A 20,665-nucleotide genomic window follows, 5' to 3' on the forward strand; every position below is an offset into this window, starting at 1 on the left:
TTTTGGTGGGTTCAACCAATGTAATAATTTCCATAACTACATGGTATTTGATACACCCCTCTTAGACGAGTAACTGGGGTTTTATCCATGCCAGAATTGAGAAGATTCATTATGCTTAAATTACTTGTGAAGACAACACGTAAATTATTTTTTAAACTATTTTTTTTTCAGTTTTGAAGTAGTTTTCGAAATATAAGGTAAGTAAATAGTGCTTGTGTGTTTATTCGAATCGTTAACTGATTAGGGATTTGAGGCTTTAGAAGAATGTATCTTTAATCTTTGAGCAATAACAGAATTTATGAGGGAAACTGGGTATCCGTTGCTAAAAAGTATTTCTATGATAAAATTTAATTCTTTTTTTATATACAGCTCTGACCAGATATTAAGTACTATATCCACAATAGGTATTACCACGCCTCTTTTAACCTGTGGAGGATGGTTAGATTTAAAGTGAAGGTAACTATTATTATGCGTAGGTTTTCGGTAAACCGTAAAATCAAGTTTATTCACAACACATATTATCGATATATCTATCAAAAGTTATTTTTCCATCTGTTTCAGTATCTAGAGTGAATTGCAGGTTTCTATCTTAAATATTTAAGTGTTCTAGAAAACCTTTAAGTTCACTTTCACCATAATTCCAAACTGAAATTACGTCGTCCATGAAGCGTCCCCAAAACAAATGATAAAGAAAATAAGAATCCAGTGCCCAATTTTCTAGATGCTCGACAAAAATATTTTGCGAGTAGGCCTGATAGAGGTGCTCCCATAGGAAGGCCCCTTACCTAATTGTAATATGAATCTCGAAACTGGAAATGCATGGAATATTTGTTACATAATTTAACCAAATGCATAAGAACATCAATGTCTAGACCTATCGTTGACTCTTCGATTAGATGATAATCTTTTTCCAGTTTATTTTATAATAACTGCTCAGATTTTGAAACATCAATACTAGTAAACTTTAAACCTTAAATTACCTTAAATCACAGCTTGGAGTGAAATAAGGACTTTTGATCTTGTTGAATCACTCCTTGTGATGACAGTTGCATACGTGGTTCATTAGATTCTAGTGGAAGATTCTGGTGCATCCCAGTCAAATCTCCACTGTTTGTCACTCCACTCAGCATCCAGACGGCGTTTGAATACATCTGTTGATTCAGCAGAAATAGTGTTCTACTTGAGGTTGTTCCACAGGTTCACAATCCGATTCGAGAAGAAGCTGCATCTTGCTCCAATCCTTGCATGAAGTTTGCGGATTCGTTTTGGATATCCTCGTGTTATGTGGGAGGGATCAATCTCCGGGAGCTCATTTTCTTGATTGGTAGAGAGGAGTTTGTGCGCCTGGATCATATCCCCACATTTCCGCCTGTAGACTAAATAGGGGAGGTTGAGTTCCCTCAGCCGTTCACTGTAGGGCTTGTTTTCCATACCGGCAATCAGCTTAGTGGCCCTTCGTTGGGTTTGCTCAAGCACTACCTTATCTTTTTTGAATCGAAGCGCGGCCAGGATGCTCCCGACCTCCAAACACGGTCTTACCAGTCCTTTGTAGAGCTTGGTGATTACATGTCTACTTCTGATGGTAATGCTGTGTTTAATGATGCCTAGGGCTCTGCTAGCATTGGCTGAGATCTTCTGTGAGTGGGAGCTGAATTTCAACTGGGAGTCTACAACAACTCCAAGGTCTCTGTCCTCCTGAACATGCTCCAGTATGTGGTGACTCCCAGGGTTTTGGGTAATAAGGTACTGTTGCTTGGGGTTGTTGTGTCCGAAGTGTATGACCTTGCATTTTTCAGCGTTCAATTCCAGCAGGTTGCGTAGTCTGTGAATGAGGTAGCACGGAAACTATCTCAAAGCTGCTTAATAAGGAATTTTCAAAAATGTCTATGTGTTTCAATTTTTCTACAAGATCAAATTAATTTTTTATATAAGATTTTTGGGAGTGAAGCAATGGTTTAAATACATTGCATAACCATTTTCCAATGTTAAGGCAGGTGATTTTGTACTAGCTACAATAGGTCTTTGAGGGATGCCTTGTTTGTGCAATTTTGGTAATCCATAAAACTTTGAGCAAAAAACACTACGAGGGAAAAATTTATTGTGCAAATGTGGAGTGATTCTGCTGTTTTCTTTCAGAATCTTTAATTCTTTTGTAACTTTTTGAGCAAATGGCAAGCAAATAGCTGAATGAAAATGAAAATGAAAATGTACAACTGTACAGTTGTACAGTTGTACAATAAATTTTTTCCCTCCTGGTGTTTTTTGCTCAAAGTTTTATAGATTACCAAAATTGCACAAACAAGGCATCCCTCTAAGACCTATTGTCATCAAGTTTAGCCTTACCCATCAAAAGTTATGTCCCTGAGAAAATTTGCCCTATTTTTGAAATTAGGGAGAAGCATCCCCCTAAAAGTGACAGAATCTTAACGAAAAATTACACCATCAGATTAAGCGTATTAGAGGACCCTACTGTAGAAGTTTCAAGCTCCTATCTACAAAAATGTAGAATTTTGTAGTTTTTGCCAGAAGACAGATCACTGATGCGTGTTTATTTTTTTTTATTATTTTTCTTTTCCGGGGATTTAATTGTATTCAAACAATATTATTCCTTAGAATAAAATATACACAGAAGACTAGAACACAAAAGAGATACCTAGTTACTGGCCTTTTAAGCTTCCTTGAGGTGAATAAACGTACAACTTTGAAAAGCAAAAGTACCCGGAGACTATTCTTCTAAAAATCTCTGACGAATTATCCTCAGTCTTCAGGAGCAACCATGTTTTCGAACAATACTTACCAATGTCATCAATGTAGCGTTCAATATTCAATATTAATTCAATAATTAATTATTATAATAATTAATTAATAATAATAAAATAATTAATTAATTATAATAATTTACTATAAATTAATTTATTAATAATTAATTTGTTATAAATTTATAATAATTAATTATTAAATAAATAATTAATTCATAATTAAATATTAATAATACAAAGAATAATTCTACTATTAAGATATCACTGCATCCCCCATCTTTACTAATAATAATAGAGCCTTGGTAAAATGGAGCTATATCTCTTCTAAATTATTGGCGCTCCTGATTTAAGAGAGCTTTTGGTTCTTGCTCCAAGCCAAGAAACAATTTAGCTTGTGTTTCTGCAAAAATAGTGATTATAAAATTACATTGGCTATAGTCAAACAGATTAAGTTGTTGTAATAATTATCAGACTAGGAAACAAAGATAAATCAAGAAAAGCAATTTGCAGATGAAACACTAGTTGTGGGTCTTGAGGTCATGGGAAAGAAGATTTCAAGACATGAGGGATCCTGTTGTGAGCATGGTTCGTTGTGACAATATCTTTCATTGTTTGGTGCTGAATCTGGATCCCACGAGAGCATCTGTTGAAACTACTTTTTAAAGCATGTCTTCCCCTCTCTGGTGAAAGACTACCTAGCAACAATCAACATCCGAGATTCTAAGATCAGGACTAATATTTAATATGTGGCTGCATGGCCTTGTGTTTCTAACGATTCAATCTGAAGCACAATGTTAAAGATCATGCTTTATCTACAGTTTTCCATTTTGCATTAAAGCCACAAAGAACTTTCTTCAGAAGTTTTTTTTTTTGTCAACTTCTAATTAATTGACATAGTTTTATCTATTATACTTAAAAGGAGCTTCTTTTTATCTTTTACTTTACAGAGGTTTTGTATTCTCCTTCTCAGGTAACCAATATTTACTTTTAATTTTATCTTCTGAACAGTCAGACCGCTCATCTTAGGTCTTCGGGAGTGCAAATGCTTCACATGATGCCTCTGTCTTTTGATTCGCAATGTCCCCTTTATCTGTTTTTTTTTTCTCAAAGCAAAGGTTTCTTTTTCAAAGAAAATTATTGGCTGGCTTCTTCAGAGTTTAAATTAATGAAGTTCTATCTCTGTCATCACTTGTTTTCAAAAAGAACAAGAAAGGTTTTTTTTTCTTGTGCTATCAAATTCTTAACTTTCGTTTAGTCTGTAGTAATGAGCTTCTATAGTGAGCGTTCCACAGTGAGCCAGATTTCAGATCATGAGTCAAGATAACTACTAATGTAAAACAACGTGTTCCTATTCTTGACATAAACTGGTCTTTTACTAATGTTGGGGCTAAATGGATATAATATCTGGACTATTTAAATTTTGGAAATTGAAATCCATTAACCAAACGCAGTTAGATGCAACAATAGAGGACAAGATAGCATAAAAAGATTTATCCAAAGGTAAGGCAGATTTAAATTCGAAAGTCGAGAATGATTATAAGCCAAATATGCTGCTTTCTATGCAGATGTAAAAGATAGATCTATCGTGACTGTAAAGGCTATATGGAAATGGAGGGGCGTCAGACTTTTCGAACATTGAAAATTAACAATGAAGATCCAAGAAACTCATCCATAAATGACGTCATGTTTTAGCACTACATATTTGGATCAGTGAGCTCGACTTTAGTCATGTGAGTAGCAGTAAAAAGTATATTATGTTTTACAAGGGCTGGATACTCGAATTCATAAGAAAACTAAAAAGACATTATTCATAAAAATTCTTTTTCTTGAATATTCCTAAAAATAGACTGCACAAAAAAGCAACCTTTTTTTGGCTGCACAGTTTGTAGTAAATACCCAAGAAAATTGGTTAAAATAAGAGGGTCAGATGGGCGTGACGTACGATAAAAGATAAGTGGCTGATTGTAAAAGGAAAGCAACCGAATTAGAGAACACAAAAAATAGCAAGTGAAATCTGCTGGATAAGCTAAGTTGCAGCCATACACTACACTGCGGTGCGCCGGTCTTTTTCATACATTTTAAAGGGTGTTGTAAGTTTATTTCTTGTTTCAAAATTCTCCCCCATTGCTCTGCAGTGCAGTGAGCTGGTATTTTTATAAATTAAAATTTCGTTTCTTGTTTGAAGATCCCCTCCCCACTGTACTGCACTGCGGTTTATACATGCGGTCTGTGTTTTATAAGTTAAAAGTTTTTTCTTGTTTGAAAATTCTTCGAAAAAATTTTCCGCACCTCAACTGTTTGGCTATATGAATTTTGTTTATTTAAAGGATTTTTTTTTGTTTCGACAATTCTGCTAAACAAATTTCATTTATTTAAGATTGTCAAAAGTTTTTGCTTGACTATTCAAAATTGATGAAATTCCAAGTTTTGCTACAAAAAATTTCTTGTTTGAAAATTCTGCTGATTGTTTTTCTTCTCGATTTTAAATTTTATTATATATTATAAGCTAGTTTTGAATTTTTTAGTTAGTTTGAATTCTATCAGTGACCAGGTTCCACACATATCCTATGCGTTTGTATTGTCGGGTTCCTAGCTTTTCAAAATTCACATAATTCCCAACATATTTGAAAGCAATTATCGGATATGCAATCCGTGTAAGCTACATAAAGCTTACCGAACTCAAATAGGAGACGAAAACTCCTATATTAATAAAACGTGTAACTCCTGCGCAAAAGATTTCTTATGCTCGAATTGTCAGTATGACAAGTGTGAACAATGGCAAAAGAGTTTTCTTGCTTCAATTGCTGTCTTAGAAGCATATTTATTCATCTTTCTTCATTCACTGCAACTAGAAAAGTAGGATTTCTGGTGTCCCGTCGCTCGTTTACAGTTCCCTTTGTATGCAATTTACAAAAAGGAATGCTAAACGTTCTCACTTTGGCCTTACTCAGCTCTTTTTTAATTATCAGCAAGCTTACACAAAAGCGTAGAGTCCACAAGCTTTTTTACAATAAATCATCACTTTTTGTTTAATGAAGTGAGAAAGAATCTCTTGTCGAAAGAAATTATTTTTCTATAAAATCAAGGTTCATAGAGGAATTTCGAAGAAAAGGTCAGCAAATCATTGAAAAGACACAATTGTTAAGCTTGTGTTTTCCCAAAGAAAATCTCAATCAATCGAGGTCGACTTTCAATAGTCTAAAGAAAATTATGGTCTTTTGAACGACTGTTCTTGGAATTTATTTGAAAATATGACAAAGAAGGAATTAAAGAATAGATTCTGAAAGAGTGAATAAGAATGAAAAAAAAAACAGTAAATACAATTTAGAGAGCTTTAAAGTCTCCAAAAAATAATTGTTTAATACCTTTCTTATTAAATGTATATTTAGTTTGTACCAAGAAAATAAATATGCGAGAAAACTTGATTGAGAACTTTGAGAGGAATTCTTATGTAAAATTTACACAGAAAAATATTTATTAGAAATTGAAATTATATTAATACTTATAGTTCAATAATTAGTATATATTAAGAAAACAAGTAATGTGAGTAGATTTGACTGAGGATGTGGAACTTTGTGAGGAATATAAAAGCATTAATTAAAAATATAATTATTCATTAAAAATATTGAAGATATAATTATTCGTTTAAAAACTGAAAAATGCGCTTATAATTCGAACCAGAATTTGTTGTGCATTAAGAAAATGACTATGTGTAAAAATTTAGTAGTGGACAACAATTTCTAGAGAAATTTTTCAGTGACATATCTATTTAAAATTTATGAGGTAGGACAATAAAATCCTAGTCTACTGTTACTTATCTCTAACCTGATATCCACCTTGTAAATATATATATATATATATATATATATATATATATATATATATATATATATATATATATATATATATATATATATATATATATATATATATATATATATATATATATATATATATATATATATATATATATATATATATATATATATATATATATATATATATATATATATATATATATATATAACTCATTTAGTGCACTGTCCGCAATTTAGACATAAAACTGGTCAAGACATTGTCTACTTTAGCTCCTTTAACAACTGTTTTTCTCCTGCCTCATAAATTTGCATTTTAAACTTATATAACAATTCCTTTAAAAGATGCTTGTCATTTATCAAATTTCATATTTAAATATAAGAATAATTTTCAATCTCCAAATGAATAAAAAAAAAGAAATCAGATATCTTTAAATACCGATAAAACTTCTTATAATCTCTTAAAAAACCTAAGCAAAATTGTTTTTTTTCCTTTTTTCTCAGATTTTTGATTTTGATGTTTAATGCTGTGAAGAATAAGCAAGAAGACAGTCGCTCTTCTATATCTTATAATGAAATGTACAGTAAGAAAGAAAATTCTTCACTAAGAATTGTTTCATGGATGTTCATTACTCGAAGTAAATAACGCACAGTCTTCGTTCAGATAAAAACAAAACAATTCAGATACAAAATTTAAAGATTACTTTGTAAATACAGAGATTATTGTTTTTAGAACTTCGTTATTTACGAAGTTCTCTGACTACAAGTTACGTTGCAGATAATAGCCCAAAATAATCATAATCCATCTGATAACGGGATACGGGAGCATGTTTGGCTTTGTGTTTGTGATCCATAGCCGACAGGTGCTGCAACACTGCAATTGGTTTTGCCATCTGAGGTCTAGGTGTATACTAAAGGTTATCGATATTATGGCTGGTGAGACACTGTTAAGAGCCTTAAAAATGGTCTTCTATTTTCTTCAAGTTACTTACGGAATTTTTTGCTCCTAGGAGACCAATCCTAGTTTTTGTGGTAGCTTTTGTTTTAAGTAAAGCACTAGTTCAATAGAGTTTGTTCAATGCATTCAATACATTTTCAATAGATTCAACAAGTTCAAGTCTCAACAAGTTCAACACATTCAACACTGGAAAATATCATGAGTTAGTTTACTTAAGCTATGTTTTTTTAAATATCTAGCATAATCTGCGAAGTAATGATTTTTGTTCGTTTTTAGTTTCAACTTTGGCTTTATATTCTGTCAGAAAAGTCTTTTTTACGATTAATATGTCAGAAAAGGCAAAGCCTCGACACTTCAAATATTTGTTCCAAAGAACAGTTTATTTACTTAACCCGTACGACATTGTAACGCAACATTGCGATGATTAATATTTTAATTGTAATTGTGCAGTCAAGATTTTTCAGACTTGGATTTGAGGTTAAGATTATATTATTCATAAGACAAGACGGTAAAAGTTTCTGAAGTATGCTCGATCTCAAGAAAGATATGCCTAGTTTTAAGGATCACACACACACACACACACGCACAAACACACACACACACACACACACACACACACACACACACACACACACACACACACACACACACACACACACACACACACACACACACACACACACACACACACACACACACACACACACACACATTAAGTTTTAATGCTGTTCCTTACTTCTAGTTGAAAAAACTTTTTCATACTTATTTTTTCATTGTTCTTTAGAAATACTAAAAAATTCTGCATCCCCTTCATGGAAATTTTCTCTTCCCATGAAAAACTCCTCCATGGAAAGCCCCCCCCCCCGTATAACCTCCTCCCTTCAACCACTCACCAGCCAAAAAAATCCCCTGAAAGCGTCTGTACACTTCCTAATAACCATTTCTATATGTAAACACTAGTCAAGGTTTGTAACTTGTAGCCCCTCCCACGGGGATTTTGGGCAGTAAGTCGTCCCCAAACACATAGTTATTAGGGGTTTCGACTATGTTGAACAAAATGGCTATCTCATAATTTTGATCCGGTGACTTTGGGAAAAAATTAGCTTGGGAGGGGGCCAAGATGCCCTCCAATTTTTTCGGTCACTTAAAAAGGACACTAGAACTTTCAATTTCCGTAAGAATGAGCCCTCTCACGACATTTTAGGGCCACTGGGTCGATACGATCACCCCTGGCAAAAAAAAAACAATAAAAAAACAAAAGCAGCAAATAAACATGCATCCGTAATCTGTCCTGTGGCAAAAAATGCGAAACTCCACATTTTTCTTGCTAGGAGCTTCAAACTTCTACTATAGGATTCTCTGATACGCTGAATCTGATGTTGCGATTTTCGTTAAGATTCTATGACTTCTAAGGGATGTTTCCCCTATTTTCTAAAATAAGGCAAGTTTTCTCAGGCTCGTAATTTTTGATGGGTAAGTCTAAACTTAATGAAACTTATATATTTAAAACAAGCATTAAAATTCAATTCTTTTGATGTAACTATTGTTATAAAAACTCCGTTTCTTAAAGTTTTGTTACTATTGAGCCAGGTCGCTCCTTACTACAGTTTGTTACCACGAACTGTTTGATACTGTCAACCTCATTGCACAAACTAGAGAAAACTGAAACACCACTAGACATGGTATGTCTACTTGTTTTTCTGTGGCTGGGAGAGGAATGTCAAACTATATGATACAAAAGGGGTTTTATAGAAAAACATACCAGAAGATGCATCAGTCTCAACATGTCGAAATAAGTGAGCCTGGACATCCTCTAGATGCACAGTCACCTCGAGCATATATTTTTCAATTTATTCCAATTAGAAGTTTTCATCATTTTCAATATTATTCTAGTTATTTTAACCTATAGTTGCTCAAAATTTACTCTTGTGAATGCTAAATTCCATACACTATGCAGTATATGAAAACGTACCAATAGGAGGTATGAAAAACAAATGAAAACCTAAAACAATATATGCTCACGAAAACTAAAAACAAACATACACTTCTAACCATGAAAAGTCAATGGTCTTCTCGCGTTTCTTTTAGTGTCAAATATTAGCATAGGAGCCATGATTTATTTTGATTTTGGACAACCGATATGCACTTACGCTGAAAACGAAACTGTGAGGGGAATTTTTGTAAATTTTTTTTTTTCAATCTCAAATCTGTTGGTGCTTAAGGAGAAAATAAAAGATGCGAGACCAATATTTATAGTGTGTTTTCAAACAGCATTTTTGCTTCAGCGCTTCAGTACAAAATCTTATCGGTTTAAAGAAGCATATCTTTTCTATTTCTTTTCCATCTCATTTAATGTTTGAGTAAACTCGTAATCCTATAAAACTAATTGTATTTTTAAGATTTAATAATAAATTGAAGTCACTCCAAATCTTACTGCAAATTCAGTTTTTTTTTTCAAAAGTAAGCTCCCACTCCATAGAAATGAATACGTCTTAACTGTATTCATAACAGAAGGGATTCTTCTAAAGCCTATTCTTTGAAGGAGGAAAATGGAAGTCGTTTTGATCATAAAACCTTAGAAAAAAGGTTTTTCAAATAGTGACAAAACGAGACAAAGTATTGATGACAAAATGCCCCAAGTATATACAATTTTAGAAACTCGATTGGGTTATGTTTCTTACCTGTCATTGATGACAAAATGCCCCAAGTATATACAATTTTAAAAACTCGATTGGGTTATATTTCTTACCTGGCATTGATTCAAAAATGGTAATTTTATCTAAATTCAACTAGACAGTAATTTATAATTAAAAAAAAAATCCGGAATTTGACAAAGACCTTACCATGAGGTCAAATCAACATAAGGTTATATCATTAAAATCACCTACCTTACAAGCAAAAATTTTCTGTGTTCTTTGACACTGCAGCAGGAAAAACAAAGCAAATTTGGACGTTCAAATATTATCAGTTTGACATGTTCATTTTCGATGGCAGTCAAATCCCAGAGACCTTCTAAGACTTTGGAGTTCTAGACATATGTCACTTTTTTTGTTTCTTTTACACTCAAATCATTTTGTCAAGAACATGAATGTAAGATACTGAATTTTCATTAAAGTTGTTTTTCCCCGGAAAATGTGATAAGCTGAATGAATTGAATTTTAAATGTAAGTTGTTTTTTGGTAGAGACAGAACCGAAATGAGATATGATTCTTTATTATCCAGAACTTCACTATTATTTTGAGTACCGGGCATCATTCCTTAAATGTTCTCCTAGACGTACAAAGTATATGGAACTTGACAAAACCAGAGCCCTTAGAGGGAGCTGTACAAATTCACAGTTTTGGAAGGAAAAGAATTGAATACAAGAAGACTGTTTACCGATAGCCAACATCATTAATAACAACTCTTGAAAGGAGCTTAATTCTTCAATACAGGGTTCTTAGAACCCATTTTCCAGAATTTTGCAAATATGGATTTTCTTCACGGAATTTTCCTGACAATAGACCAGAGGAACCAGAAGAACTGTAAAGATAATCCAGCCGTCTTTTTTACGTGCAAAAATTGCTCCCAAACTAAGGATCCAAATAAGCATTTCAATATTTTACCATCAAATTGACATTACTTACCCCCCATTCACAATGATATCTTATTACACCAAGACTTATCTAGCACTTGTTTGAGCAAATCCAAATGTTTCATAGAATTTCTCAGCCTATCAGAAGATTCAACAAAAATCTGATTTGGCTCAAATTAGTGCTTGGTAAGACTCATTATTACCAATTCTCTTTGCAAATGGGTTATTTGGTAAATAGTAGACTTGCTTACCATTAAGTACATGCAACGTCACGTTGGTTGGACTAAGGCTTGTAGGATGGCATATATAGACCCCGGCTGAGTCATGAGATGCACTAGAAATTTTCAATGACGAAATTAAAACATCCGGAGGCTGTCGTCGTATCTAAAAGAGAAGAAGTGAAATCAAACAGTTCGTGGTAACGAACTGTAGTAAGGAGCGACCCGGATCAATAGTAACGAAAATTGTAAAAAACGAAATTTAATACTAATAGTTACATCAAAAGAATCACATTTTAATGCTGATTTTATATATATAAGTTTTATCAAGCTTAGTTTTACCAATCAAAAGTTACGAGCCTGAGAAAATTTGCCTTATTTTAGAATATAGGAGTAAACACCCCCTAAAAGTTATAGAATCTTAACGAAAATAACACCATCAGATTCAGTGTATAAGAGAACCCTAGAGTAGAAGTTTCAAGCTCCTATCTTCAAAAATGTGGAATTTTGTATTTTTTGCCACAAGAAACATCACGGATGCGTGTTTGTTTGTTTTTTTGTTTTTTTGTTGTTTTTTCCCCAGGGGTGACGGTATTGACCTAGTGGTCCTAGAATATTGCAAGAGGGCTCATTATAACGGAAATTAAAAGTTTTAGTTCTCTTTTTAAGTTACCAAAAAAATTGGAGGGCACCTTGACCCCCTCCCACGATCATTTTCTCCCAAAGTCACCGGATCAAAATTCTGAGATAACCATTTAATCAGCATAGTCAAAAACCATAATAAGTATGTCTTTGGGGACTTCTTACTCCCCCACAGTCCCCGTGGGAAGGGCTGCAAGTCACAAACTTTGACCAATTTTTACTCATAGTAATGGTTATTGGGAAGTGTAGAGACACTTTCAGGGGATTTTTTTTGGTTGCGGGGCGAGGGGTTGAGGAGATAGGGGGTTATACGGGGGGAACTTTCCATAGAGGAATTTGTCAGGGGGGAAAGGAATTTCCACGAAAGGGGTGCAGGATTTTTATGCATTTTTAAAGAGCAATGAAAATAAATATGAAAAAGTTTCTTCAACTGAAAGTAAGGAGCAGCATTAAAACTTAAAACGAACAGAATTTATTACGCATATGAGGGGTTCTCCTCGTCCTAATACCTCGCTCTTTACGCTGAAGTAATTTTATTAATTTCAACTATTTATTCTACGGCCTTTGTGATTCAGGGGTCATTCTTAAGGAATTGGGACAAAATTTAAGCTTTATCATAAAGAGCGAGGTATTGACGAGGGGGCAAACCCCCTCATATACGTAATAAAAACATGCGAACTTAGAATTTCGTCACGTAAGTTAATTCATAAGGTGCGTGCGTAACTTACGAATTAGTTATATATATATATATATATATATATATATATATATATATATATATATATATATATATATATATATATATATATATATATATATATATATATATATATATATATATATATATATATATATATATATATATATATATATATATATATATATATATATATATATATATATATATATATATATATATATATATATATATATATATATATATATATATATATATATATATATATATATGTATATATATATATATGTATATATATATATATATATATATACATATATATATGTATATATATCTGTCCGTCCGTGGCCGAGTGGTTAACGCGCCGAACTCACAAGCGAAGGGTCGCTGGTTCGAATCCTGGTGGTGCCGACCGTTTGGTTTAGGACGAGGGTTAGTGGCGTTTCCCCGTAAGACAAGCCAAAAGTCCACCCAGCTTCAAATGGGTACCTAGAGAAATCTAGGGAAAAGCACGGGAAAGCGTCGGATGGCTTGCCCCCAACCACGCATTGCACCCCGGCCGAGGGCTGAGAATCAGGAGATCGGCACCTGCGCTACGCGAACCCTAATCGTTTTGCATGCGAAAGTTTGCTTTTTTTTGCTTATATATATATATATATATATATATATATATATATATATATATATATATATATTATATATATATATATTTATATATATATATATATATGTATATATATAAATATATATATATATCATGAAAAGAGAAATCACCAATGCTACAGCACAAACACAAAAAAAAAAAAAAAAAAAAAAAAAAAAAAAAAAAAAAAAAAAAAAAAAAAAAAAAAAAAAAAGAGAGACAGAAGGAGAAAAGGAAGACTGTTTTCCTAAATTAGTGATTAATATAGACCAGCACTTGAATGAGGCCTTAACCCTACTCATCCATACAATCACATAGGTCAAACAGCATAGCCACACACAATCAACCATAAAGAATAATCCATGGACAGGCAGTCATGTCGTCAATAAGTATAAGTCGTCATTTACCAAACAATAGAAAAAATAATATAGACAAATAATTCAGAGGCAACACCCAACATAAGGGCTCATCAGGAGAATACACTGGCCTATATAGGGTTTCGCCACTCTAAATTCTCTACCCAGCAAAGTGTTGTGGCTACCACAGAATATCCATGGCATCCCCGCGTCAGGTATAACCCCCAAAATACATGCCTATGAAAAAAAAAAAAACAGCAAATGTAAAACAACCAAGTAAAACCAAAACAAGCTTATCCTGTTAATATATCCCTCCCTTTAGCAACAATAGGTAAACTAAATATTATAAATTTTATCAAATCACAAATATTAACACATTGCAAAAAACCTGAATGAACTAAACAATTATATAATTCATCTTTACCATGTGGCTAATTTTTTAAAAAAAAATTCCGCTCAAATAGAAACACAATTCAAAATAAATGGCGCTGTGACAACATTTCTCGAACCTCCGAAATTAGTTAAAAATTTCTTTAAGTATTTCTAGATAATTCTTTTGATATTTATTTAAAAGTTCGTTATAATGAAAACTAAATTTTTTAAATTGCCAAGTTAATTTATTTGCAGAAAAACCTCTTGATATCAATTTTTGGCTTAAGATTTTACATCTATTTTTAAAATCAATATAATTACTACAAATCCTTGCATAACGAAGTAACTGTGAGAAAAACGCTGAATATGTGATATTTGAGTGTATATTACTTTCAGGGAATGGGAAACTAATCACTTCAAAATCAAAATCATCCGTTTTATTATACATTTTAAAACTTAATTTATTATTATCACAAATATTAATATTTAAATCTAAGAAATGATCTTCATGACCAGCGCCATGACTAGGCTCAAGAATAAGCTCTGATGGATATATATTTTTAGAAATATCAATGAAATCCTTACAATTTAAGACCAAAATATCATCTAAATATCTTTTATTATTTGACAAAGCATGTTTTAAATTAATTGGATTATTCTTATCCATCATATATTTATATTCTAGTTGACTTAAAAACAAGTCAGCTATAAATGGGCTGGCATTCCCCCCCATGGGAATTCCCATAATTTGCTTGTACAAATCACCCCCAAATCTTATATAAGTATTGTATAAAACAAATTCCAATAACTCAAAAATCATATCCAAGCTGTAACATCTCAAGTTAACTGTAGTATTAAAGCAGTTTGTCCATATGAATCTTTTTTTTTTCTTCTCTTTTTTACTGTTAGCTTTAGAGGCCAAAATTGCCTTTGAATGAATCAATGGTCAAAATTTTATTTTCCGGTACATCTTGTATTGATCCATCTACATATGGGATAAATACATATGTGATTTATATGATATATGTGATATATCATATAACATATGTGATCTTGAGGAAAAATTCATAATTTTGCTTCCTTAGCGAATACAGCTTAAACCAAAATGAAACTGCATTGACTGAGATTTTTCAGGTGCTGATCTTTCCATCAAAAGACCATTTAATTGCTGCGTCTAAAATGAATGTTAAACACAAGCTAACGTAAATTATAACAGGACATTGTCGGTTAAATTATTTCTTAGATAAAATTAGAAAAGCTAGAAGTGGAGAATGCATTTGTGGTGAAAGTGAAAGTTGTAGCCACTTCCTGTTTGCTTGTCCTGTTTGTTTTTTACAACGTTTTGGTATGGAACTAGAACTCCAATCTCTAGGAATTGATTTCCAATTTGGCCTAGTTCAGTAATTACTGATACAGTATTAAGGAAATGTTAGAACAGATTTTTGTATTCAACTAGAAGACTGGTTTGATGTTAATATTTGATATTTATACCTGATTGTTGCCTTTGATTGTAGCATTTATTAGTTTCATTTATTCTAGTTTTTTTCCTTTCTATGTAGTGTTAGTTTGTAGACATTTAGCAGTGAAACACTTGTGTAATAAAAATCATCATTATCATCATACTAGAGAGAAATATAGTGTTTTGTGATTTTGTTTGATTTTTGACTATTTGAATTGGTGAACATTTGTTATATTAGGCATTATTAAGATGTCAGCGCTTGGTTTTTCGTTTGGGTTTTTTGTCGTTTTTTTCCTTTTGCTTATGTGTTCTGTTTAATTTAGATTTGTTTTTTTTTGATAAATTTTATCTGATGTTAATTCGGAACGCTCGGATCTCTACTATTATTAATTTTTCTTCTGCTTTTTCACTGTCTTATTTTAAATATTGCCGGTTTTTCTATATCTTTATTTGTTTTATTTGTAAATAGAAAATCCAAAGGGTCTGAGAAATTAATCCCTGATATTGTATCCTGAAGATACGTGTGGAACAGTCGTATAAATGCTGAAAGAGAGCTACGACACTTTTCTCATTTCTGGTTACTATTACTTTGTTTCTAATTATAAAAGTCTATTTCTAATAGAGCTTATTTCTCAGTGTTTAATCAAAGAGAGGTTTGATCAGAAAAGATAGATTACTTTCCTGTGCCTCCAGAGTTGAAAATATATGTTAATTCCATGGATCTCCGCCTCCGTTATGTTTATGCATTTACGGATTTCCAGTTCTGAATTTCATATTTCTGAAACACAAATACTTCCAGCCAGCCATAAGCCAGTAAAAAGAATCAAGAGTTCTCAGTGATAAGCTATATTGCAAATAGTCTTTCTATTTTCTTGTAGTTTGGTATTTTCAACAAGTTTCAAGATTGAACCTGAAATTTGACCTGAAATTCTAGGAAATATAATAGAAAAGACATTGCGTTAAACAAGTTTTTTTAAGCAAGCTTATTATTAACCATTAAACTAGATGAGGATCCTATAAAAAAAAATTATCCTATAAAGGCTGTACTTTCTGAGGTAAATATTTCCTACAGACTTCAGGTCGATTTTTATACAAAGACGTTAATTATAAACATTTAAGAGCCTTCAAGTTTCTTTTTTTTTGCCGACATAGTTTCAAATAAAATAAAACTTAAGCTATTTATAACATAAATATGATTTAATTAGCTTAACAAGATTCAACACTGAAACAAAATCAAAACTTATAAAAAGATAATAGTGACCCAAAGAAAAAACATAGAGAATAATGACACAAAAAATTGAAGACAGATTTATAAAACAGGAAAAGAACCCAGCACAAGTTTTCAGCTTAGATTAAGATTTCAGATTAAGTTGTTTTTTTTACATAACTGTCATTATTTGGCTTGCAGCTAGTGCTTCAAAATGAAATAAATTTGTCAAATCGACATAATAAAAACCCAAAATATCCACTTTTATCCATTAATCATAAATATTCTCTAGTATTCCTCAAAAGGACTGCCCCAGCTTAAATTTCTATTTTTGAGAATTTTACAGCCTTTCAGACAACTGGATCAATTAATATCTGAAGAGTCTTTGTCCGAGTTAGGAAAGAAATTCTGATAATTAAGTATGTCAATCCTCTGAGCCTGTATTTGTAAATTTCAATGTTGTATGCTCTGTAAAAGTACTCATGCTATAAAGCTAGGTTAGACTTGAAGCAAATTTCATTTTAGCAGCTGGGTTTTACTTCTTCCAACGAAAAGGCAAAACATTTTTGTGGGCCGACAAAATTGTGTCTCGAATAAAACATTGTGCTTATGCTCTGGGAAAAAATAGTATTAGCATAATTTTTTCAATGGATATTCAAAAAAACTTTCTAAAAAGGATTTGTGAATTCCAGCTCAAGTGTCTGATTGAAATTGAAATTCTTTGAAGCCTTTCTATAAAAATTTCTATAGAAATCCTTACTTTTGCCATAAACTATTTAAGTTCATAAAAATTTACTTTTGCCATAAACTACGCTATTGGGCTAAAAATGTTAAGTTTCGCAACGTAGTGAAAGCATATCTGCAAATGGAAATGTAATGTAACAGAGGCTATTTCACAATGTATGGACGGATGATAATTGATGATCTAAAAATAATAAAAAAAAAATAATAAGTGCTGTGTTTATAGATGTAATTTATATTTCATGGCTTACAATATTATAGACATTTTTCTTCAAAACCTGGGGATTTGAGAGAAATGATAAATAAAGTTGAAGATGAATACATTGCTAAACGTATATTAAATTCTTATAACTTTTTCCATCTACAATCAAATTGCATCTACCAGCTTTATCACCCCCCTTTTCATTGGTATCAACGGAAAAGCGCTTACAGACGGTAACTTTTTGAACAACGCATTCCTAAATTGCTCCGAAACACTTAATTAATTGTTTAGAAACACTGACTTCAGAAAGAAAAAGAAATAATTGAGAGAATCAAAGTAATTCCATTGTCAGTCAAAGCAGTTCGACATCAGGTTGAACCCATGGCAAAAATTACTGAAAAATAGGTCATAAATGATTTTTTATCTAGTTACGTATTTAGCATTGTAGTTGACGAAAAGTGAAAAAAAAACTTTCCCTAAAAATGTTTTAAAATGAAAATAGCATCAACCCAAATGTTTTTTTTTAACATTCGTGTTTTGCTGGTTTTTGCCTACAGCCAAAAAAGGTTGCCAACACCTAGTCTACGAGTAAATAAAACTGTAAAAAATGTAAGTGTAGCAAGAATAAACCAATAAAAAGAATCAGATTTTTAGGCTGATTTCACATACCTAATAGTTATTCGTGGTATCTATCAAAAGTGATTGGCATAAAAAGATGCATACTTGTAGACAAAAGAATGGTAAGAGCCCTCTAAACTTAAGCAAACTTGATAGATATTACTTTATAATTTTCAGTATGTCCGAGAACCAACGGACTAAGGTTACTAACTAATATAATATACATAATATACTCACTAATATACACACTAATATACTAATACAATATATCAATTTAAAAAAAAAATTATCGGTATGTTTTTCAGTGATCACAAAATGCTCTTCCTTTGATTAAAAAATTAAAGTTCTGCTTTTTTAGACACTTCAATAGTGCGTGTCAAAGAACGAGTCAGCTTCTACCAATCTGTGCTAAATTAACATTTACTATTACAATACTCAAAGTATTCAGATTCGGAAATAAAAGAGCGGATTTAGTTGAATTTCCCATAAACAATATAATGGTTAGCTCAAATATTTTAGAAAGCACATGCCTAAATAAAGAGCTTATAAATACCAAATGGCTTCATTTTTTACATTCTAAAACGCTTATGAGAAAGCGCTGATTCAATTAGAGCATAAAAAAAGGGAACCGAGGGAGGCGGCAGTCTCGCTCACATATAGTATTATATCTTTTTTTGTCATGTCAATATTTACTTTCGTTTTGTATGTAAATAAAAACTTTTTTGTCGATGTTTGGTTTTTAATTTATCAGATATATATTTCTCAAAAAGGTTAAAAAGTGTTCATTGATTTAAGGTGTGTTGTTTTTAGCTATTCAAAGAGGGTACTACAATTAAACAATGTCATTTGACTAAACCTTCTCTCCGAATTTCAACAACTATTGGCTATCACTACTGACAAGGGTACCTTCATAACATGCACCCCAATGAAGAATATTTTCTGCTTGCTTAAAGTTTTAATCCCCCCCCCTCACCTTATCCTTTTATTTGATTTTTTTAGCTATTCAAAGAGGGTAGTGCAATTAAATAATGTTATTTGACTGAACCTTCTCTCTGTTTTCAATAACTATTGACTATCACCACTGACAAGAGCACTTTCATAAGATGCACCGCAATGAAGAATATATCCTGTTCGTTTAAAGTTTTAATCCCCCCCCCAGACCTTTTTCTTTCATTTGAATAATATATGTTTTTTATTTAATTTCGACAACAGTCACTGAAAGTTTAGTTTAACATTTCTGACAAGAAATTTCTCTTCTTTGTCGGATGTGCATCGGAGATTGTGTAAAAACTGCATTATTCAAGGCGTTTCCCTGCTAGAAATATTATATTACACAAAAAATGAATTTTTCAAAACACAATTACTGAAAGTGGCGGAAGAACGGAGACTTTTCTCTTTTTGTTAGAGCTGGAGCTGTACACAGCGTCAAGATGAATGATTACCAAAAGGCTTAATTAGAAGATCATTTGCCATGTAAAAAGCCTACAAGCAGAATTTAGTATTTTTTTTTTTTAGAGGAAATATTTGATAATTGTTAAGACTAACGGCATATAATGCAGTAATTGATGGGACCACACATTATTGACTAAATAATATTCTCAAATACAGGCAATATGTAGTGAAAAATTCCTCACTAGGGAATTTTAATACCGATCTTGAACTGTAACAGACCAAGCCGTTACATATCAAAATGAAGGTCTTAAACCATTTTGTAATTTTACCGTTTGATTCTAGAAGTATATTCAAAAATGGGCTGTCCTTCAGTTTTCCTTAGGGAGGGGTGGAAAGTCTATCTTTGAAAATAATTAAATAAACATGAATTGGAGTTATTATGGTAAATACTAACTTTAGTGAGTAATGGGAGAAGTGTAATTATTTTCTGATCTGCCATGTATAGTCTAAGGGGAAAACAAGTCCTACAACTCTAATATTCTTCTTACTACTAATTTTGATCAGAGAAGTTTGTATAAAAGCAAGATTATCTTGTTTCTCAAGATTGCTTCCTTTCTCCTTTTTTCAAATAAATTCTTTAAATTGGAAGTCCCTTACACGTTCATTAAACGTCTCTTGTCAGATTTCCTGACAGCTAAATTCCCTTTGATGTTATTTTTACGGTATGGTTTTCAAAGAAGTTATAACAAGGATCAGTTAGTATTAACATAATTGGAAAATGTATTTTTCAAATCTTGTGCCTAATGAGGCAAAAGTAGCGGATAAATTTTAATTTGATATTTTTATTAATTTAAAACTTAGGAAAAAGGGCGTGTTAAGTTTATTATTTTATGAACTTAGGTTTAATACTTCATTTTTTCAAGAGGAATGCTTATAGGTAACAGAGCTAAAAGTTGAAAAAGGAATAAAAAGCCGGGTAATGCTAAGAGTTAGGTGCATAACGACAAGTCGT

General features: G+C 32.0%; 1 protein-coding gene across 2 annotated transcripts in view; it reads right to left on the bottom strand.

The window, feature by feature from the left end:
• LOC136027043 (zwei Ig domain protein zig-8-like) overlaps positions 1-20,665 on the bottom strand; it is a 170,214-nt gene that overhangs the window by 18,450 nt on the left and 131,099 nt on the right. For both annotated transcript variants that reach the window (XM_065703964.1, XM_065703965.1), the window contains exon 5: positions 11,358-11,490. In XM_065703964.1, coding sequence (XP_065560036.1) covers positions 11,358-11,490 — 133 coding nt within the window. The remainder of the gene's footprint in view (positions 1-11,357; positions 11,491-20,665) is intronic.

This window comes from Artemia franciscana, chromosome 5 (genome assembly GCF_032884065.1).
Source record: "Artemia franciscana chromosome 5, ASM3288406v1, whole genome shotgun sequence".
Lineage (NCBI taxonomy): Eukaryota > Metazoa > Arthropoda > Branchiopoda > Anostraca > Artemiidae > Artemia > Artemia franciscana.